This window comes from Cygnus atratus, chromosome 2, assembly GCF_013377495.2.
Source record: "Cygnus atratus isolate AKBS03 ecotype Queensland, Australia chromosome 2, CAtr_DNAZoo_HiC_assembly, whole genome shotgun sequence".
Taxonomy (NCBI): domain Eukaryota; kingdom Metazoa; phylum Chordata; class Aves; order Anseriformes; family Anatidae; genus Cygnus; species Cygnus atratus.
In genome coordinates, this window is record NC_066363.1 from 115,383,724 (window position 1) to 115,407,511 (window position 23,788).

The 23,788-nt window shown below is 38.9% G+C and overlaps 1 protein-coding gene and 1 long non-coding RNA gene across 3 annotated transcripts in view; one reads left to right on the plus strand and one right to left on the minus strand.

Moving 5' to 3' along the window:
• Positions 1–11,980: 11,980 nt before the first annotated feature.
• LOC118251295 (uncharacterized) lies at positions 11,981–18,709 on the minus strand. 2 transcript variants are annotated; one of them, XR_007707895.1, is made up of 4 exons: positions 18,642–18,709; positions 13,371–13,489; positions 13,075–13,162; positions 11,981–12,666 (listed from the first exon to the last, which is right to left on the minus strand). It is a non-coding gene; the product is annotated as an uncharacterized LOC118251295 (long non-coding RNA). The 2 variants fall into 2 exon arrangements; XR_004779742.2 differs by lacking the exon at positions 18,642–18,709 and adding an exon at positions 18,427–18,531.
• The window catches only part of ASXL3 (ASXL transcriptional regulator 3), a 126,234-nt gene continuing 119,903 nt past the window's right edge, over positions 17,458–23,788 (plus strand). Inside the window, exon 1 of the mRNA XM_050709124.1 lies at positions 17,458–17,759. Coding sequence (XP_050565081.1) covers positions 17,599–17,759 — 161 coding nt within the window. The 5' untranslated portion in view covers positions 17,458–17,598. The remainder of the gene's footprint in view (positions 17,760–23,788) is intronic.

Here is a 23,788-nt window from a genome sequence, read left to right on the forward strand (position 1 = left end):
TTACTCACTTGAGCCTAGTTAGTTTGTGTTGAACAACTGATAAAGATCATATCTGGTATCAAAATACATGGTGTAGTGAGACAGACATTGTCTTCCCACCATGATGGGACAGCAGATGCAAATTCTTGTGACAGAGTTGTTAATAACTCAGAAGCTGCTGTCTTGAATTTAAATAGAAGAGTTCCCCACTCAGATCAGAGCATGAGAACAAGATGAGGCATGTGAAGATAATGCACACAAACACATGCTAGAGGCTTAATGCACACAGTAATTTAAAAGAGACAGTAGCAACCAAGGCATTAATAATAGATATGGAAATGCATCACTACGTGGCAGGGAAATAATACTGTTTGTAAAACTATGGTTGACTTTATATTCATTTCAAGGTAAGTTATGGATTAGAAAATGCTGAATCTAAGACCTAGAAATGACATAAAAATCAATTTTAACAAAATAAGCAAAAACAAAACATTGATTTAAACCAGCTGAGGGCTTGTTTCTTTGTTTCTTCCCCCAAAATACATCTGTGTATGAGAAATACTAAAATATGGATCTGTGTTTCTACATAATCCAGAAATATGCACATTAATGTATGATTGTCAGCACTCCTAACTAGAAATTACCCATTAGCAAAACTGATTCCAGTTGCTGTTTCATTGACCCATTGTCATTACTTCCCTTTTTAAGATTCTTGCTTTGCAACAATATAGGATCAGGAATCTTTATGCAGAATGGCATTCAAAGACCACTGAACACACAGAAAAACCTTCCACAGGCTACTAGGTTGTGAATTAATAAATATACACCCCCACATTCAAAAAGAACCCCACACAGAGAAACATACAAAAAAAAACAAACACATTTTTTTTAACCTAAGAGACTTTATTCAAATTAATACAGAAAAGTATCCATATTCTTTCTTATTTGTTTCACGACTGAAAAGCAATACCTAGTTGTGCACTGTGATACTCAACCTGCTTTATCATCTACAGACTTTGCCAACCATTACTATATCTTATTTATCAGAGACTCTCCCTGCCTGGTCTTCAAATGCTGGTGCCACACACTTCAGCTTTTCTCACATGAATTAGTTGTGTAAGATTTTGGTTTTAGTTAATGTTTTTTATTTCCCTCAAAGAAGACATTCTTAATATTTATTTATTTATTTATTTATTTATAGCATATGTCTATGAATATTTCTATCAATGCAAATGATGGCCAGGTTGGATGGGGCTTTGGGTAACCTGGTCTAGTGGGAGGTGTACCTGCCCATGGCAGGGGGATCGGATTAGATGATCTTTAAAGTCATCTTGGGTTTCCAACCCAAACCATCCTACGATTCTATGGAATGTCCAAAACTCAGCTGGATATGGCTGTATAACCTGGTTTACCTTTGAAGTTGCTTTGACCAGTGGGTTGGACGAGGTGACCTCCAGGGATCCCCTCCAATCTAAATTATTCTATAATTCCTCTGTATGATTCATTCATTCAATGTTTCATTCATTCATTTTTATACACCAGAACAGAAATACATTTGTTTTTAAATTGTTTTGATTTTTCAGTTTGGAGAGATATTTTTATACCTGTTCCATTGTCATTTCCTGTAAAAATGCTTAAAATCCTGTTCTTTAACAGAAAATTTTATCTCAAAAATTTCATGACAAAAAATCTGACAATTTCAAAAATAATATTACCTTAAATTATTTGTCATGAAAATAATTTCAAATATTTTGACAAAGAACATATTTTGTACCCTCTTTGATATTCACCATATAATTTCCTGTTTATCATAACAGCAGTTTGGTGTTTTTTTTTTTTTTTTTTCTCCTGAGATCCCTTCCTTACATAAGCACTCCTATGAGACGACAGTGAACCAGAAGAGGTTCCTGACTGTATTTTAGATCGAAGCTATGTTTATACACAATATGGTACTAACAGCAGCAGAAAGCAGTGGAGTCAACTTGAGATGCTTTTTATTTTTTTTTTTTTTTGTGGAATTTCCAATGAACATAACAATGAGAAAAAGAGCCAATGCAAATACCTTCCGAAGTGTACTGTTGGCAACCAGAAGTGTTTAGCAACTTGGAAGCTGCCTAAAACTGAAGTCTTGCCAGTAATATTATCTTATATCTCATGTATGGAAAGCAATATTTTTAAGTATTTATTATATAGCTTAAATGAAACTTCAACTAAATAATTGAAGATGGATAAAAAGAATAATTATTCTTTTTTTTTCCTTTTTTTTTTTTTTAGACTGCAATTGATATACCTCAAACCACATCTCCCCTGTTTGAACTGTCCTTCAAAACTTTTGTCATGGAAGGTCTAAGGTCTTAAAATTGCATGGTTTTGACTGGCTTTCAAAAAAAAAGCAGATTAAACAGCTTATATTTTGTTGCCTTGTGAGAAAGCAAGTGTGTTTTCTAACTATCAGCATGATTCTGATATAATGTAAAGGGTTAAACCATGTATACTTACAACAGCCCATGTACTCACAGCAGCGATGCTCTTAAGCCCTTAATTATACTTTATTGTTTGAACTCTTATTAAAGTAGCCCTCATTGGACAAGTCTGAAGAAATCCACTGAAGCGATTTTTTTTTCTGAATTTCAGAGATCTCTATTATGGATCTAATGAATTTTTAATCTAGTTAACATTTCATGTAAGTTGAAAATGCATATTGTTTGATAATGTTTGTTTTAGTTGAAGAAAGTGACATTCTTATTTTGCATCATTATCATCATGGATATTACTGAACAAAAAAATTATGTCTTTCTATTTGCAGTATATTTTCATGGTATGATATCTGGTGAGAGCCCAAGACTAAATAATATATATGTAACAGATTTTGAGAAAGCATTCTAAGGTTTTCATTACATTGTAAAGAAATAGCAGCAGAATTTTCTTTGATTTATTTTGTCTGTTATGCTCATGAATGATTTTACGTGCTATCTAAATTGCCTAGGAGTATATGTAATAAAAAAGCAAAAGAGAAGGGAGAAAATGGATTCCCTAATCATATTGGTCTGTGCCAGCATGTAAACTACTACCTTTCTATCATTGCTTTTAATACTTGCTATACTTGCTAAATACATTCCTAAGTAACTGCAGATGTTTATTTTAAAGGAGAAAATGAAGCCATGTGGACTTGTCAAGAAATAGGTTATTACATTTAAAAGAGACGTTTCATTTCTTTGCAGTAATTAAAAATGCAGTTAGTAGTTTGCACATACATTTGGATATACCACTGTTGTAGTTTCTAGTATACCCATATATCGAACAGAATTCCTTTTGTGGATAAGAAGGCTATATATCAAGATCCTCCCAGGACCTTTGATTTAAAAAATGCTGCAGCAGAAAGAGATTAAATAAAAGATGTTATAAATTGAGTAATATAGAACTAACTGATACACTACTTGGAATTTTCAGAAAGTGCCAACATTGCTTAGACCTTGACAGTGGAAATATTTCCCAGAAGCTCTGTAGTGCTCTACCTGGTATTTTAATTAAATTAAGTTCAGTATTTTATCTTTTTTTTTTTTTACCTACTTTGTTGGAGCGTAAGTTAGATCTCAGAGGGATTCAATCTACAGGGAGCACAGCAGAGTCTTGGGAAGAGGTGCTTGGCTGATGAAAGAATTATCTGAAATAAAATGAAAAGTAGATGCAGCTACTGTTATTTTTTATCTCAAATAAAATGCAAATGGGGGAAGGGAATGTCATTCTAAATCAGAATCTACAAATGCAATGTTTGTATTTCCAGCTAAATGGTATTTAAAAAAATGTACCAAATTGAAACCTTTTCCTTTAATAAAGGCAATAGTTTCCTGTTGATGATGTAGACCTCTTTTGCTTCAACACCAAAATGATATTTTCAGACTTTCCATTTCTACAAAGAGCTCTTCTGTAATGATTTCACAATCTGCAAAATAAAACCTACATAATGTTCTGTTGGTTTTGAGAGTATTCAGCAAAGAAATACAGTACCTATCACATCTTCATTTGGGGGCTCACAATTTATTAATAACATTTGCTCTGCAGTCCGTTTCTAAAAAAGGCAAGTGTTCCCATAATAACACTGTCGCTGGTAATTTTTAGAGTTGTTATATATATGGAATTAATCTAAAACATTCACTGGTACAGGAAGTTTATATATTTATATATTGGAGCACAGAGATATTTCTGTACTTCCTATGTTCTGTTATATTTAAATAATGACCATCCTTCCAGATCAGATATTTTCTTCTATGGCTTTCTACAAGAAAAAAATCTGACCAGAGATAAAAAGAAATATAAACAATTCCTACAACATAAAAGTTATGTTAAGTAATTACAATAAAATTAGTCAAAATTTCACCATTCTGCCACTCCAGATTTGCTAACACTTCTGCTTACCAAATAGTATCTAATTACAATCTCAGATTGTTTTATATAAATTTTCTCTGGGCTTAATTTTTGATCAACAGCCAGAGACTGATTATTCTCTTAATTGCGGGCATAATCAGGTAACTGTGACAAGATATATTTTATCAATAATCAAGTTTTTTAAATGCTTTCATATTATTGAAATATTTTTGTTAATGAAATGATTCCAGTGTTAATTTATGATGAAAGAAAATGAGTACTACAGAAAAACAATTAAGCATGCCAATCTTTTCCTGGATCTGATTTGCATTTTTCTATGGTGCCATTATGAAATAGTAATTTCATAATTAATACTTAAATTTCTCATGGAATTATTTTAAATAAATTATCAATGGTCTCCTAAAGAAAAATGTAAATTTAAACAAAAGGGAGTCTGGTAGTTATTACTCTCAGTAAACCCAATCGTGATATTTTAATTATATTTTCAGTTATTTCAGAGAACATGACAAATATGTTAATTTCTAAATAATTTTTTTTAATAAACTGTTTTCACAAAGTGAATAGCCATGTCACTTCTGATGGAACTGTGTTTAGGTGATAATGAATCACAATATGCATGCAGGTTTATAAGATATGTTACATGTGTTGACTTGCATTAGTTGTGCTTTTTACCTGTTAGTAGTGCTACACTAGCAAATTTGGCGCCTCATGGAATAATAGCCATGTACTGTGGAAACACGAATTTCAACAAGATGCATAAAATCAACACTCACAGGTAATATAGTGGGGGGATGGAAAATCCTGACCTCATGAAGTCATGGCAAAATTCCCAATGATTTTCTTCTTTGAGTCAAATTCCCCATTCTTTATTTTGTGTTAATAACAGTTGAAAGATCTCTGACTTGTTCTTTGAAATATTTTCTCTTTCCAATATAAACAATTTTTTTTTTGGTGGTGGTGGTGGTGGTAGTGGTGTTTTTTGTTGTTGCTTTTTTGTTTGTTTGTTTGTTTGTTTGTTTAGATGAAAACACTTGTAAAATACAGTCTTAAGAATTATTGAAAATACTAAGGAGGAAATACATTCACTTATTTGTGTAGTTCTTTTAACTGAGAAAATTAAACTGATAAAATTATAAATAAGGCTAGATATTTGTATAAAATTGGATTAAGCTGCTGAGGAATTATTTTCTAGTATGTATAATGCTACATACAACCCCCACTCACTTTCTAAAATAAAGTATTTCATATATATATCAATTGAATTCTTTGGAAGCTTAAGCAGATTTAGATAATGATTCAGTAGAAATGAGCATTCATGGTCTCATGTATTAGGAATAAAGGGTAAAATTGCAGAATTCCTTCATTGCTAACAAAATGTCTGCTGTTAAATTATCATGGAGAACATCAACTCCAAACAGCTGTGTTATATTTTTAATGTATTTGTCTGGATTGAATTGTCTGTCTTCAAATATATGCAGTCTGTACACTACACATGAATTACAACAACATTGTCAAGATGTATTGGAGGAGGACAGATCAGAAATGTAAGGAATAGGCATATCCCAAATATGGTCATAATTATTCCATAAATTACTAGACGACATGTCAACAGCACTATGAATAGTATTGACTTTCATTCCTGAGTTACAAAAATGTAATACGTTATCTGAATTATTTATTTGGAAGAAGAATGTATCAGTTTCCAAATAAAATGTCAGGGAACTGTTTGAAGTATAAATATCATATGTGCATGAAGTGCAAACTGTTCTGAATCTCAAACTTTTTGCATTTTTAATCAACCAATTATGGAACACACTGAGACTGTTAAAATATGGGAAAAAAACATGTGGATTATAGGAAAGCTATTGAAATCTGGCCTTTAGGAGAAAAGGTCAAAACCTATAAGTTCCAGATGGAATAATGCTCTAAAAGCTGTAATCCCTAAATGTAGAAGGTAGAACACTACTGTCAGTGTTCAAAGAATACTGAGAATGTGGATTTTAGAAGAATAACATGTTGAAAAAAAAAAAAAAGGAATAATGAGAGCCTAAAGAGTCACCATATTACATTTTATCTGTAGTTTTGTGTCCCTCTTTTTTGATCACAAAGAAATATTTAATCTGGGAAGTGTCTTTTTACCTTTTCCCTCTCACTGATGATGAAAAATAAATCCTTTGTATTGGAAAATGATGTATGTTTACTTGGGGGGACAAAATGAGCAGCATGAACGGTGTTGTATATGTCTCACTGGAATCACAGAAAAGTAATATAGACCTATTCATTACCTCTAGACTTGTGAGGTCTTGATGGCAAGTTGAAGTATAGGGCCATATAAGTTAGGCAACCCATGTTGGCTTCAAAGTTTCTGGTAGTGAAAGTAGGTCTAAATCTATGGCTGAATTTCTCTTCTGTAGTTCATATTTTAGCCAGTAATACCTTTCAGAAGGATAACTGTATTTGGTTAAAACTGAAGACCAACTTCATCTAAATTTAAGCCTTTTGACTGTATTTAACAGTGTTGGTTTTGTGGCTTTCAGTCACAACATTGTAACAGTAGGGAATATCTGAGTTAAGGGGGCTTGTGAAATTGCACAGAATTATGATGATTTCCCTCGCTGTTTTCAGATCCTTGAACTCCTCAGAAAATGGAATTATTCAAAAAGGAAAAAAAAAAGACATGCAATTTATATTTCTTATTTAAAAATCAAAACAATTCTAAGTAGAAAGGATATATTGCCATTAGGACAGTAATTTATTCTGATGTTTGCATCTGTGCTGAAAATCCCTTTGTATAGAATTGCCAAATCCAGTCAGCTTTGCCTTGTGATAATATTAGTGCTAGTTCACATCTTTGTGATGTTCTAGTTGTGCAAAATATCCAGAAAGCTACACTCATTCACCAGAGGACAATTTTCTCCCCCTCAGTCAGTGTTACAGTGGACCATTCCCATGCTACATTTCAACATTCAGCTTTCTCTAAATGTCTATATGGGGAAAAAAAAAAAAAAGGAAAGAAAAGAAAAAAAAAAGCACGAGGTAATAATTTGACACTGGGAAAATTGTATTTTTTCAAATATCATACAACTGCCATTTACTTTAATATATATACAAATATATATATAAATTCTTTCATGTGATAGCCTGAGAGACCAAACCTAGATCAGGTTTCCACTTTATTTCATGATGTATACATACCAAGAGATTTTCAGTCCCTGTTCTGACAAGCTTTCAATTTGAATAAGCAAGGAAGACAAACGGAGGAAGAAATGAAATATTAATATCTGTAGTTATAGATGGAGAACTGTGCTAGTGAAAAATATATATATATATATATCAGACTGCCAGGGGTTCAAAGAGGGTGCAGAGCCAGGATCTGAGCATTGGATTTCTGTGATGGTGCAGCATCTCAATATGAATGTTATCCTTCTGTGCCTTGTGGGATTTGACATCTGATTTTTTTTTTTTTTTTAAACCAAAGCTGGTTTGCAATCCTGACTACAGCAACCACAGTTTTTCTTGTTTAGACCAGAATAACCATCCTCCATTTATTCTGGAACTTGAAACTCTTGTTCTAATCTCTTCCCCACAAAGGAAATGCCAAAAGAAAAAATGCTTTAATAACATATGGGTAACCACAAGAGTAAAGCTAGAGTAATTTTAAGTGAAACTTGATCTAATCAAAGAAAAGCTGTGTATTCCAGCTAGCTTACTGACTCTTTTCAAAGTATAACTACAATATTACAATAAGTAAATAAAACAATGTCTTCCTATTTTTCAGAAGCAGAGATGGAGTATTATGCACTTTGTTAAATTATTCAATTGCAGGTAGACCATTTTCTTTCACTGTGTTAATGTAGATATAAATACTAAACATAACCTGGGGTCCCATTGTACTCTGTTTATTATCCTTAAGGTAGTTTTAGGTACCCCACACGAACACTCAGAGAAGGTGCGCACAGAAGCTGTGTAGTAGCAAGCACGCATGGGACTGGTGGCAGAACAGGCAGGCTCCCAGGGACTTTGTGCATTTCCAGACAGGGAAAATCTTAAACAGCTTTGGGGTTTGTGTCCTTGGACAAGTGTATTTTTCTACGTGAGTCTAATTCAGGCATCTTGGCCTTTTTTGGCCTGCAAGCATGAGAAATTTTTCTCGTGATCACCTCATGAATGCATAAAATGAATCCTCCATGCAAATGTTTACAGAACTTGTCTTAAAAAGAGTTATTTAATTGAAGAGACTGCATCGCATACTTGTTAGTAACCTTAGACTGCTCCTCATTTGGAAAACTTTAAATTAACAATTTTTCTTTGAAATCACAAGGATACATTTAATCACAGGCTGCACGTACCTGGGACTGGATGCAGCTGCAGTGTATATGCTTGGACTGCTCAGGGAGTGCTGGATCATCTGATCAAGAGCAGTAATCTCTATCAGGTGGTAGATTAAAAGCACATCTTTGTATTTTTGCTATAGCATATTTTGTTGCATAATAGCTAACTTATACTGCTATGCCGCATGCCATGTAAATGATGTATAGGTTGTGAGCTGGTCCCTTGCTCAATGGCAAACTTCTGTCTAGGACTTTAGGCAGCACATGCAGTGTTTTGTTTAAGGAAGTTTTACAGTGTGCCTTTTGCTGCTGATCTGTAACAGATTTATCTATCTGAAATATCCTTATACATGGTTTAGTATAATTGATTTTTTTTCCGTTAGTGCTTATTAACATGGAACATTGTCTTATGCTCAGAAAAAAAAAAATGCTTATAATGCACCCCTTGTACCGGTTACCTTGTCTTTGATAAATAGCCAGTTTAGATATTTTAAATCAGATCAAGAAAGGCATTCACTCCTTTTTGTGTAAGAAGTCCTATTTCCCTTTACTTCTCCCATATGTACATAGATGGTTAGCCTTGATAAAGGCATGTTGTGCATGCAGCATATTATTTTTCGCAACCATTTCCAGCACTTGTGCATAACTTTTTTCTTTCCCATGTCACAAATTCTAGCAGAATGAATGCAGAAAACTATGATATTATTTTAATTGTCTCTTAAATGCAAATTGAGTGAACCAAACTGGTCAGCTATAGAAGCAGTTGATCAGAAGTGATATTCTCCTGCTAGTAACATGTTTTAGATTCTTTCATTTCCCAAAATAACTTCCTTACAGGCATTTCCCCTCATAATTGTTGAACGAAATTGAAAAGCCAACTATATGTAGTGATCTAAAAAGCTCACAGTCCACAAACCTTTATTACGAACTGCACACTTACTTACAATCTGCCGTGTAACCTTTACTTCCTGTCCCTGCCCTAACCTCAGGCTCTAAAAAGAGGAGTCATCTGCCATGCAAATCCTTAAATTTTCCAAATTAGCCCTTCACTAAGTTGTCATAATTTAGTGGAGGTGTTTCCAATCCATAAACTTCACAATGGCCATATAAAATCCAATGTAGTTATGTAGGTAAGTTGCAGTTCTGACAGTGAACATCCATCCATACATGGTTATTCTTCTTGAGGAACATACAAAATCATCAGAGAGTGTGTCCAATTCTTAAATGTTTATTTAAAAATAACTTTCTTAAGCCAGGATTAATTTTATAAATTTACATTTTTTAAAGGATGCTTTAAAAGATATCTGGAGATTGACAAAATCAAAAATAAATCTCTATTAATTATCCCTATATCTCACTACAAGATCTACAAGGCATACGAGAAAAGTGCTACACTCTCTTTCCATCTTTTAATGGCTTAAAAAGAAAGAGCAGATCCAGACATCACAGGCATGCATCTCCTCCACGTGCCCTTGGCAATCCAGCCAAATATTTTCCAATGTCCATACTACCTTGTGCCATGCAGGAAGCCTAGTTCTACTAATGGTTTAAGCATTTCCTGAACATGACTAGTCTCATGAACTTCAGCGGGCTACACATATATTTTAAATTGAAGAATGCTTAGGTCTAGGAATAGTAAGGGCTTTAGACTTCAGCTTGCTTTAAACTTTGAAATATCATTGGAAATATTGTTGGACATGCCAGCTGAACTGTGAAATGTCATATGTTAAGTATTCCAATATGTTTTAATTTGTTTTTGCAGCCTGTAATAAGCATCGTGAACTGTATATACAGAATATCAATGAAGGATTTAATTCTTAGCTATAGTGGAAAATTCTTACAGAAGGTTAAAAGGTGATCTAAAATATTAATATTCTTTATTTCTTAAAGGTCTGAGTATAAGTGATCTGTCATGGAATGGCTGGACTATAGAAAATGGATGGCTCGCTGGAATAGAATTTAGGATATCCTTGTGTGGGCATGTTTATGCGAGAGACCGAGCAGAGAGTAGGTGAGGACAAAAAGAAAACAAAAACAAAACAGCAACAGCAACAAAACAACCCAAAACAGAAGGAAAACTGAAGAAATCCAACACCAAATACTCTGACATTAAGATTTTTAACCTCATTGTTCTGACTAGCCTGTTTTTAATTAAGGCTCCTGGTTTCTCATGTGATACAATTTTGTAACATATTATTTAACAGTTTTTAAAGTCAAATATATATAAGTCAAATGGGTGTAATTTTATCTTAAATATACATATTGTTATTGTTGGGATGCCTACAGACCACAGTTTGGTGTGGTAGCTACACTGCAAACATACTGCCAAAGATCAGTCCCTGCCCCAGGTTACAATGCATAGATTTACTGTTAATAAAAAAAAAAAAAAAAGTGTCATTTTAAGGACTATTTTGTTCAGCTTTCACTTGGCTTTTAAAATTTTTAGATTTAAATAGCTAATAGAAATGATTATGTAAAAGAACACTAATTCTGCAAGTGTTGCCTGAGTAGGGGCTCTTGCAATTAACGTAGATTCATCTGCTAAGTTCAAGAAAATGAACATTTTCTTGAGTGCTAAGAAAAAATGTTCACTGTTCCTGCACTCAGCACAGCTCAAATGGCAAAATATAAGATATTCTCTACATACTCTATATAATTGCTCTCTGCAACTACCTGAAAGGAAGGTGTGGGGAGATGGGGGTTGGCCTCTTCTCACAGGTAACTAGTGGTAGGACTAGAGGGAATGGCCTCAAGTTGCGCCAGGGGAGGTTCAGGTTGGAAATGAGGAGACATTTCTTCTCAGAAAGAGCAGTCAGGCATTGGAACGGGTTGCCCAGGGAAGTGGTGGCATCACCATCCTTGGGGGTGTTTAAGAAAAGGTTGGACATGGTGCTTGGGGACATGATTTAGATATGGGTGGTAGGGGTATGGTTGGACCAGATGATCTTGGAGGTCTTTTCCGACCTTAATGATTCTATGATAATACACCTAAACCAGAACTGTTTATTGTCCTATGTCAAAGTATCATATATTGTGTGGCAGAGCCGATGTGTGTTTCCATAAAGGAGCAGCAAAGGGAAGAAAACCACCCCACCATATCTGCAGCAAGAGTCTGGACTAAACACATAGAGAGATGTCCCTGGACTGATTTTTTTTTTTTTTTTTCACATTGGTGCATTTGAGAAATGCACTCTTTTGTATATCATCAATGCCGCATCACCGTATTTTCCTCCTTTTTGAGTAATTAGAGTTGTTAATAAACTAATGTTTTATCTTTGTGCTATTTTTTGTTATCTAAAAGTTTCTGATGTGTGCAGATATTCATTTGCAGCTAGCAGAATACTGACCAGACTATCTGGTGTCATTTGCTTTGTTATGTAGAGAAGGTACAAACCATTTACAAGGAAACAATTCGAAGTATTTCTATGTTGCCCTTGGCAAGCAGGTGCAAGCAGGTGTGTACTTATCCAAGAGATAGCTTATAGATGTAGTCTTTTTCTCCCAGCCATCTTAAGATGACATAAACTGACTCCCCTTTTCATAGGATGCCAGGGTTTTGCACTTAGAAAGACAGATCTAACTTGCAGATCTGTAGTACAACAATGAAAACTTTATTACTTTTCTTTCTGTTGGACTGCTTGTTTTGTCTCTGATTGTGCTATTATGTCAGGTTTAGGATCTTCAACTTAGCAACATTTAACTCAGTATGTGTAGCTCTCCAGGCATTAGTTTAGGAAGCAATTTCTGTGATTACACAGTATGTTACTTCTTAAATTTGTTCATTGAGACAGTTTCCCAAGCTTTTGCTTCCAGGTTAGCTATGAAGACTTCCAAAATTTTACTGAATGTTCTAGTTCTTCATTGGCTTTAAGGTAACTTGATGTCAGTCTTTTATATATTCCTCGTTGTTGAAAAAATTCCACATTGTAAGAAGCTAAATGGTACTAATTCTTACAGCTTTTGTTCTTGGCTGAAAACAGAAAAGAAAGTGATTATAGCAGCAGATGTCACACAATATAAATGCTGTGTTTGGTCACTTTACAATGTTGTCTATCACAGACAGATAGCTAGACAGCCAGAGTAACTGCCCAAATGGGCTCTGATGTTATTTGTTCATGGAGAAAAAAAAAGTAAGGAGTAGGCTGTAATGGTATGGTCGTGCATGAGTCACTTGCTTTCATTTTGGTGAGTGATTTTAAGGACACTGCAGTCCTTCGTATCATTCTGGCCATGAATATTTGTCGTGTCATTTTTGATTTGTTCTGACAATCCCCTGAGACTTGTCATGAGCACGATGTATAAGTTTTGCTTGTAATTTCTCTGGTACACCTTTATAATTCCTTAAAATTCCAAATAACTCGATGTGACATTTTATTACCTGTCTATCCTGTGCATGAAGTTCATTCTGTAGGCTAAAACATGGTATTAGAATAGCATCCATGCATTCAGAATTCCTGGATCACCTCCTAGACAGGAAGATATGTAATTTTCTGTTAAATCAGACACTACAAGATAACAGCTTTAAATTCTCCTGTAATTGCAGCAGTCATATTTATAATCCATGCAACAACTTCTATATAATCAACTAGATAAGCATCTGAAAAAGAGCAGATGAGATAAACTATCATCTGCTGTGTTTTTGATTTGACTATATAAAAATGAAAGCAATCTTACTAGCCATCTGCAGACGGTTCCTGCTCCTCTGAGTCTTTCTGTCATTAGCGGAACTGCCAGGGAGGTGCGATCTGTACGCACTTTGAGTGTGATGCCTCAGAGGCAAGTTCTCTTCTTTTCTGTAGTGGATGCAGAAAGAAATGTTTTCCTTCTATCACTTTTATGATACCTTGTAAATCGTTCTTGGTTCACATACAATGGACTTCTCATAGAAGTTGTTTCCATGCATTTGGGTAAAAGCCATCTCATATTCACAGTGTGAAAAAGTGTTGGCCAGCATAGCCCAGGGAGGTGCTGCCTGGAAGGCAGTTTGATTCGAAGGTGACAGCTTGATGGGCTGTCCACGCTGGGGTACCACCAGGCATCTTTTGGGATGGCAAAGCCAACCCCCAGTCAGCTACAGTTGGGTTTATTAGATCAGCTGCAATGCCACAGAAACACACCTAAGCCCTTATCTGACCTCTCGGGAGCTATGAAATAAAAGAGATTGCCCTCCCCTCATAGCAGTTGGCCATTTCTGGCCTGAGACAAAAGTAATGACAATGGTTGTGAACACTGAAGCGAGCAATGTAACTACTGGCTGTATACAATCAAAGCTTTCGCTGGTAGGAAATTTAGCTATGATGAAATTTGTCCAAGTTAAATTTTAGGTTTCACAATTTACCGTTCTTAGTAGTAGTAGTTCTACAACCAACAATGGTTCTACAACCATTGCATACTTAGGAATAGACAACATATACCTTGATTTTAGACCTGAAAAATATGGTTGTAATTCTTTTTTTTTCTTTTTCCACAGAGAAAGGTGAGCCCTCCTATGTGTTCTGTGACCTCTTTCAGTCCCAATGGAGAGATAGTGCACCCAATTTAGTATTTAGCAAAATTCAGCTTCAGCCCTCCTGTATTGACATGTTGAAGTACAGCCTGTAGGGTTATTTTTTTATTATTTTTTTTTCATTTTTCATGAGCTTCAGGAGACTTTCCAAATACAGTAACATTACCCAGATGATACTAGATTCCAAGCTTGTTATTAAGAATTATGAACATATTTGAAAAGCTCTGGATGTTGATTCAAGTCTGTACGGCATATGAATAAAAGAGAAAAGTGCATTAAGTAAATGCTGTGAAACTCATGAGTTCTGAATGCCTGGTAATATGCATTCTTTAAATCAAGAGTAGAAAACATACTGTGCAAATACTATGTCAGTATCTGTAAATAGATAACTGTCAATCACAATGACTGGTTTTGGCTTCCTTGAGTCCATACAAAACCAAGCACTCCAGTTTGCTTTTTGTTACCGCTGTGCTGAAATTAATTCAGAAAACGCAGTGTCTTCATTAGTATCATTTCAGGCTATTTTTTTAATTATCTTGTGACTCAGCATCTCTCATTCAATTGTAGAGAATATAATTTCCATTGTAATAGTGGCACATTAGATTGAATTTTCATGCTGTGAATAAACCCTTCTGCACATCTGGTATTTCCATGTAATAGTTGATACTATTTCTTTTGTAACAGCTGAAACTGGAAGTTGTATTGCGGCAATGTTTGATTATATTGAAGCACTGCACCCAATATGTATTTGCGTATTTACTGCAGTTTACAGATTTCTGCTTGGCAAGAATATTACTGTACACATTAAAGAATTCAGTGATATGTATCAAAAGTCATTTTTCTATGCAGAAAACAAGAAGAACAATGTTGTTCTTCAGGTAGCTTCACTAGATACGTCAAGTGTCGAGCTTCTATAGCATTGCAGGGAAATGCATTCACTGAGTACTGAAACTCAGAAGCTGGTGTCCAACGTTATTGTAGTAACGTTGACTGTGGACATTATTCTGAGAGAAGAAAAGGTAACTGGACACAAATGCATCCATAATAAATAACTGCTTCTATCCACACACTCAACACAGTAACATCTAGCACTGTAACTTCACATAAATATTGCTTAGCTATAATTTCATGACATATTTTAATATAACATCTTTCTGCAGTATTTGCATAGAGTTGCATTTGCGCGTGCATCTCACACACACGCACATACATGGATACACTTCCCCGAGATCGTGGCTCTGACATGTGTGTTACACGTGCTGAGCTTTTAGCCATAGCTCCAGCGGTTGCAGTTTGAATGTAGTTCGCCACTTCTCATTCTCAATTTTGCTATTGTCAATTCAGTTAGAGTAGCAATGGTTACAATCTTTTGCAGTGTCAGGTCCAATTCATGCAGTAAGTGCTGTCTATAATCAATAGGAAATGCTTTCTTCCATAAGCTAAATTTGACCTTTTTCTGCTGTGCTTCAAGACTTACACGTGATTTTTAACTCCCCTAAACCAGCCGTGTACCATGCTGTTGATTCCCTTGGTTTCTAGGTATGCTGGCAGTGTTTATAGGATTCAGCTACATTTGTTGCAGACATTGCAGCAGCACGAATTCATTTTATTTTTTATCATGAGGGAAAGCATGCAGAATGCACACCAGCTCTCTGCTCTGATACAGTAAACAACATAAATGGTTTTCTTTCTCCAACAAGGTCAGGGACACAAAGTATATGATTTCCAACTATTTGTATTTGAACAACAGAAGGAAATTAAGAGCACCCAAACTTTGTAGGTATGATGCAGGTGAATTCAATGGCAGCACAGAAACTGGTCCAATTTCTTCAGTAGCTGAGTATAAAGTATAAAGGATGCAATACTATAAAGATCATTCCACATGTCCATAGAAATACCAGATGAAAGTGTGATCCTGACTGCAACAGGCAATAGTACAAACCAATCAAACCACCACACTAAATAAATAAATAAATAAATAAATAAATAAGAATCCCCAAATTTCTCTTTACCTACAGAGTGTCCTCCTATGTCCAACACCAATGTGTCAGGACCAAAGCTCTCCAGCTCTCCTGAGTAATGGAAATTCAGTTCATGTTATGCATGTGGCACAACTTGAAAAACAGCCAGATCGTCATCTAACTGTGGACGGACAGAAATCTAATGCAAACATTTATTTTAGTCTTAAAACAGACTCTTACGATGAGAGCGACTGATAAACTTCCCTATGCTTTTTTAGTTTTAATGCAGTTTCAAGGCTGAAAACAATCAGGGCATTTCAAAGGCAGCCTTAAGGAAGTTGTTAATAACTAAAGATTTAGTCCTTATCATGGGGGTGAGATGTGAATGATTCTTTTATGTCATAAAGGAGTAGGAAGCTACTGAAGGCAAGGAAATATAAAAGGAAGAAGAAAAGTAGGACAGAGACATAAAACGTAGAAAGCAAAGTCAATGAAACAAAGCGTAGACAATGAAGTTATCCTAACAGCAAGCATTTCCTTTCTAGATGTTACTAAGGTGACATAAAATATTCAGTAAATATCAAAGTTAAGGAATATGTAGCTGTTCCTACAACTGAATGATTTTAATAGCTGTTACACATTACCTAACTCTGCTGAACCTGAAAATTCCCAGTTCCAACACCATTTTTCTCAATAACATTTCTGAGGCAATTTCAAATCCCCTGGTCAATTGTATACAGTGTGGAGTCAACCCAAAATTCAGAAGAAAGTGCTTTAATAGAGTTTGTTTCGTTAATGGTTTTGAGTGTGAAAATCAAATAAGAAATCTGAAGAGGTGTCACACTGAAGAATTATCTTCCACGTACTATTTCCAATATAAAGATGAGGAGGATGAGGGGGATGTGTTGACAGCTGGAACCCTGTACACCACCTGAGTGCACCCTGAGGGAGCGCTTTGAGCGCTATCAGGGAGCCACTTCAGCTTCCTCTAGGGCTGTCCCCTGTCCTTCTCTAGATAAAACAGCCTTAACATTGTGCTAGTTGGGACTGATTTTTTATTATTGTTATTTTTTTCTCTCTCCAGTGAGCTGTGCCTTTGTAGGAAGACAGAGTTTTAACGTTATGGAAAGCAAGAGGGCAAGCAGAAGAGCGGCACTGCTGGGGAGGGACGAAGGAGGGTGCAGGCACCGAGCAGCTCGACATACAAAGCCCGAATGATTTTGAACTCATTTCAATCCGAACAAAAAACGCCGAAAATATTTCGATAGCATTCCAAAACCACTTTACTATTTGGGGGAGGGGAGGAGATAGGGGCGAAAGCTCCCATCGCAATATCCTGTAACTCAGGAAGGGGTATTAAATTCGCAGCTCCCCATTCTGTGGGCATCTCAATCCTAAGCCGCCCGATAAAGGACAAACATCCTTCAGCGGTTCCATGGACCTAGCCCACCGGCTCCCTTTGTTCGCACGGGAACACGACGCCTCTCCCCCGGTTCCGACAGGACAACTTCAGCCGCGAGCACGGGCTCAACCCAAACCATCGCCGCCGCTTCGGCCGGGGCTGGCCGTGCCCGCTCCCAGCTCTGCGGGAGGCAGGTAGGAACCCCGCGGGGCCGCCGCTCCCTCAGCCTCCCCCACGCAGCGCCCGTGAGGAGGGGTCCCCGTCCCGGGGGGCGCCGAGGCGGAGGCCTGCGGGCCGCGAGGAGGCGACGAGGGACCGACGGAGGGCGGCGCCGAGCCCCGGGGCGCCGAGCGCGGGACGGCGCCGCCGGGCACCCGCCGACCCCGGCGCCCCCGCCCCGGCAGCGCCCCTCAGCGTCCCCAGGGAGACGCCCCGCCCAGCCCGCCCGCCGCGCTGCACCACGGGAGTTGTAGTCCCGCACCCCCCCCCCCCCCCCCCGTCCCCACAGCCGAAGCCGCTCTCGCGAGGCTTGACGGCGGGCGCGCTCCTCGGGAGCGGGGTGGGAGGGGGGGGTTGGGAGCGTGGGGGGGGTATGTTTGGTGCGGGCGCCGTTCCCCGTTGTGACGTCACAGCGCATTGTTGTGAGCGTGGCGGAGCACCCCGCGGGCTGTCAGCTGGGCGCCGAGCCGGGGAGCCGAGCGCAGCCGAGCGGAGCCGAGCGGAGCCGAACCGAGCCGGCCCCCCCACCCCCACCCCCGCCCCAACCTCCCCGCTCCCTCCCTCCCTCCCTCCCTCCTCCGCCCCCGCCTCCCCCTCCGCCCCCGCCCCTCCCGCCCCGGGGGCTCCGGCGCTCGGTGTCACCGTATCATTGTCCGTGCGGAACCCCTGCGGGCCCCCCCCCAGCACGCACACACGCACACGTACACACACACACACACACACACACACACGCACACACACCCCTCCCCGGACCGCCCTTCCCCCGCCCACCCCCTCACCCCCCCCCCCCCCCCCCCCCGAGAACCACCTCAATGAGATGCAAACATGAAAGACAAGAGGAAGAAGAAGGACCGCACCTGGGCCGAGGCTGCCCGCCTGGTAGGTGCTGTGGCAGCATTGTGTATGTGTGTGTGAGAGAGTGAGTGTGAGCGTGCGTGTGCCCGTGTGCGCGTCCCGCCGCCGCCCGCCCGCCCCGCGCGCTGCCTGCCGCTTTGTTGCCGGCCGTTGGGGCCGTTGGGGCGAGGGAGCGCGAGAGGGCGCGAGTGTGTAAGGGGGGGGGGGGGGGGGAGGGGAGGGAGTGTGAGGGGAGTGTGTGAGGGAGGGGGTGTGCGAGGGGGAGTGTGTAAAGGAGGGCCGGGGAGCGAGTCCGTGAGTGTGAGGGAGCGTGGAAGGGCGGGACGGGGAGCGCGCGCGTGTGTGTGAGGGAGTGTCTGTGAGCATGAGGTCGAGCGTGTTTGGCCGGGAGCGTGTGAAGGCGTGGGGGTGTGTGTGAGGGCTCCAGTGGGTGTGCGAGGGCACGTGTGGGTGTGTGAGGGCACATGGGTGTGTGTGAGCATGTGGGGTAACATGCGAGGGCACGTGTGGGTGTGTGAGGATGTGGGGTTACGTGTGAGGGCACATGGGGGTGTGAGGGCACGTGTGTGAGGGTGCGAGGTTACGTGTGAGGGCTCGAGGGAGGCCACGCGGCCATACACGAAGCGGGAGGCTGAGGTCCCGTGTGTGTGTGGGACCGTGGTGTTGAGGGGCTGCCGCCGCCCGCGATGCCTGGGCAGCCGCTGCGGACACGCGTGAGGTGCGGGCAGCCCTCTGTCCTCCTCCTGACCCCGGTCCGAGAGGAGAAATAGCTACGGCCCGTCTTCAGTGCGTGTGTGAGGAAATGCCTGTTCTTTTCTCCTCTTGCGTGCACGTGTGGGTAAATATCCAGGGATTGTTTCTATCTCGGTGAGTTCATGCATCAGATATCCCAAGAAAATCCCTCCTTTTAAGTACAGAGAAAAAGTGAAATATCCGGGAATTGCTTTTTCATCCCATTAGTGTGGACAGGAGGATTGGGGTGAGGGGCAAGGACATTAGAGAGAACTCTTACTGGGATTTCTCTTCACCCTCTCTACTTTCCCGGCTGAGCAGGGAAATATTCAGGGCAATCAGACCCACTTCTCTAAAGGCTCTGTGGCTCTGGAGACCTAGTCTATTCCCACTTCATTAGGAAACCGTCTCCTTTTCCCTACTGTATCTGTTTTCATGATTCTGTATTATTGTCTGCTAAGTGTAATAGCCCACATTGTTTATGTTGTTTTTCGGTTTCAGAGTGTGAATGGGTTCTCTCCGTTCTAGGAATTTTACAACAAATAGTCTATGCACAGTACAGCATGTGTGGTTGTGCATGTTTGTGTGTGTGTCTTCTGCAAACTTGCGTCTGGCTCAGCTTTAACTGGGTGCACAGAAAGATCACAAAGCTAGGGAGATATGCTACTGGTTATATTGCTTTTTTGCTTTTTGTATCCCCATGAACTTTATATTTTATCTATCTCGGATACGGACTTAATTGCTTAAGTAAAGTGTCTGTGATAATGGTGCATCTGTTTTTGGTAATGTGTTTTGATATCTTATGACTGTTGTACTTCACAACTAGACATTTCATGTAAAAATGTTTCTCACCTTGCTGTATGAATTCCTACGTAGAAGTTCAGCCTTGCTCTCTCGTGTAAATAATTGTGAGGTATTAGACAGACACTACCTATAGATGTCTCTGTAAGCTGTACCTAGGTATTCTCATATGCTTGGTCAGTGCTAGATTCTGATATGGTTTGTTGTACGTCCTACAGAATTTTCTAATAACTCAGCTTTAGTGAAGATGTTCTGATACAGTGTCACCACTGTCTTCTCCTGTTTCTCGTAATTGTAACAAAAGTTTATCTGCGGTAAAACACTGATCTTTGCCAAAATAATGGTGGCAGTGGGTGTTCCTACAGCGCTTGTTTTTTCGAGCTTTAAAACTATCAGAATGCGTTCAAAAGCCTATAAAATCCATCAACTGCTTTCCTAACTTCCCTCTTCCAAGTGACTGCAGCAGATGCCACTGTAAGCTGTCTTTTGTTTGACAAATGTACATAAAAGAATTTTAATGTGTATTTATTAAAATTGCTATTCCCATGTGGTCCAATATGTGGAAAGTTTAAGAGCCCCTGGAGAACAAAGGCTGAGGCAGTGCTGAGGAGAAAGGCAAAGTCTCATTTTCGTGATGTCATACCACCAAGTGCTCCCCCCGGAAGGGTCATTATTTGCAAAAAATCCAGTAAAAATGATACATTGCTGTATATAAGTGGTGGAGATGCACAAGGTCCACAGTGTGGTTTTGTCTAGTTTCCCTGGGGTTTGCCGTGTTACAGAGAACTTGTCCCAAGTCTGTTATGTGAATGATGCATAGTGCGGTGCAGAGCAGCCACAGTCTTGCACAGAGCTTTATTAGCATAGTGGCATATGTTTGCAAATCACAGTGAAAGATCGAAGCCAAAATTGCCACTCCTTACAGTGTTTTATGTTAGGACCCTGATGGTTCATTATGACTTCGTTTTCTTGGGATGCATCAATAATGTATTACTGCAAGGTTTGATTAAATCAATTTCTTTCCAACGACAAGTAAACAATGAAGTGATTGATACGCACTCATGAAAAATGACTCATGAGTTACCTAGATCAATATGCTGTAAAATTGTATAGTACTGAATTATTTTTAGAAACAAGAGGTTGAGTTAATTCACACAGCAAACGTATGGAATTTTTTGTGTTAAATTTTCCATAAAAGCCCTTACATTACATCAATATCGGGCTTTCAAAGTGAACTGCTCAAAATGTATGAAAGAAGATAGGTAATGTTGCTTTTTCACTCTGTTGTGCATGTACATCTGTTACAACGTGGACTTTAAATGATGTACTTGCATGCTAGTTTTTCAAGTAGTTCTAGCCTGCTCACTAGACCTGCTTATTTTTTAATTTGCTTTGTTTGCTGTGGGGTGCCATACTTTATTTTCTGTAGACCTCTCAAAATCTGTGCTAAAATACATTTTTCTCCTATGTTTCAGTCACATATGTAGCTATTATTAGCAACACCCAGTAGCTTCCCAAACACAAATGTTTCTATACTTACAACATGCCTATGAAGTTAAGTATTTTGACCTCTGCTTTACCCATGCAGAGTTGAGGCACAGAAAGATTAAGTACCTTACTCAAAGCTGTACAGGAAATCTGTGGGAGAGGCAGTTATAGTACCAACAGTGTCTCGGTAGTAGTCCTGTTTCTTAGTCATAAAATCATCTTCCTTCTGTGGCTACACTTCTGCCTCATTCACTCACTCTCTTACTATTTCTCTCACAGTAATTATGAAAGAAATGGATATGGTCATGTCTCTATTCAATCTATATTGAAACTCATAATGCACCATGTAATAGTTGTCATGGATAAAAAGGAGTACAAAAACTGGACTCAAGCCTGAAATCATTACACAGCTCTCCATTTCCCACATTCACAATGAAAGAAAGAGAAGTGCTTTAGAAAAATATATTACATGACAGTCTTAAAATACATTGTAATGTGTAAGCCTAAGTGGTGCGACTCCACACTGACAGGCAGCGTTGCATTTCCATTTCTTGTATTTGATTAAAAGGTCTTTGAAAACTCAAGTTCCTGCAATGCAGTGTTTTTTCAAGATACTCCCTTGATTTTTAAAACCGAAGCAGGAAAGGACTCCCATTATATTCAGCTCTTGCTGTACATACCATGTTTGTGACAGGCGGTAAAACAGGAGCTGTTGGAATGTCCTGTACTGGGACTTGCGTTTTGTGGAAGAAGTCTCCTGCAGAGAGTTGAATCTTTCTGTGTGCGACACGCTGCTTTTTTTCCTCATGCAAGTCTGCTTATCTCAGGGCAAGGCATAACCCAGCTTACAAGCATTCCTGAGAAATGAACGCATGTGCAGGATCAGTGGAATGGTGGCATACCTCTAACAGTTCATGTTACAGAACCCATTTTGTACAACACGCATTTTTATGGACAAAATTGCAACCTGTCTTTGCAACCTGCCAAAGGGCAAACCTTTGTAGACCTGGTATGTCAGCTCTCAGGTACTTTTAGAAGACTACTGCAATGTTTATGCACAACCTGGGCATTATCTCCACACCAGTTTTTTGCTTTTTGTGTCAGATAGACTAAGATACAACACTTAACAAGAACAAAAGAAAATTTTTAAAGGAAGGAGGAACTTTCTTCTCTGTCTTCTTGTTGATCCCAATGTGATGAAGCAGTTGTTTTCTGGTCATACGTGGATCTTGCAAAAACTGAACGGAAAGGCTAAGCACTTGAGTAGTTCAATTTGTAACGATCCCATTCACTTGAAAAAACTTGTATCTGGTGAGTTTCAGCTGTTCTTAAGCTCACTAGGACTCTCAAGTGGTTCTCAAAGTCCTGCAATATTGAATTCTGCCTCAATTTCATGCCATAAGATACTGCGTAAGAAATATCAAAATGAAAATTACTGAGAACAAAACATGTCCAAGTATACTGTGCCACACAGGAACTGCTAGCAGTCTTAAGCAGGCAGCAGCAATCCAACTCGTATCGTTGGTTTTGACTACCCGGCAAGACCCTTTGGTTTTTGTGATCTAGAAAGGCAGAAAAAGCCTGAACAAAATGGGTTTGGGCTGCTCACCTCATGCATGCAGTGCTCAGCATATGCATGAAGCATAGAATGTCTGTCTGTGAAGGGTGATAGTAACATTTTATGGTAGCACTTTAAAATGAATTTTTTTTTTAATGGATAGCTTGTCCTTATTATTGCCCTCTTCTCTTTCCTGTAAGTGGTGTTTCGAAACACACTTCGGTTAAGTTACTACCACTAGTTGACAATAAAGCAGAAGAAAATGAGAAGAGTAGCAAGGGTGAGTATAGCAGCATTTGTTGTTCTATTCACGTGTTGGTTGCCCCGTCACCTCTCCAGTGTTTTTGCTCTCTCTTCTCTAAATATAGTCCTGAAAGAAAGGTTTTCTTATGTTACTGAAGGCTGTATATGTTTTATGGTGCTATAGAGCACTCATGGTTCAGCTGACGTGTGAATGTTGGGTGACTAATATTCATTCCTTAATTCGTGTATTTCTTGCACTAGTCTCCTGACAGGATCCAGCTCTTAATTACAAGTTGTTCTGTTGCTCCTGTAAACTTTAAGAAAATT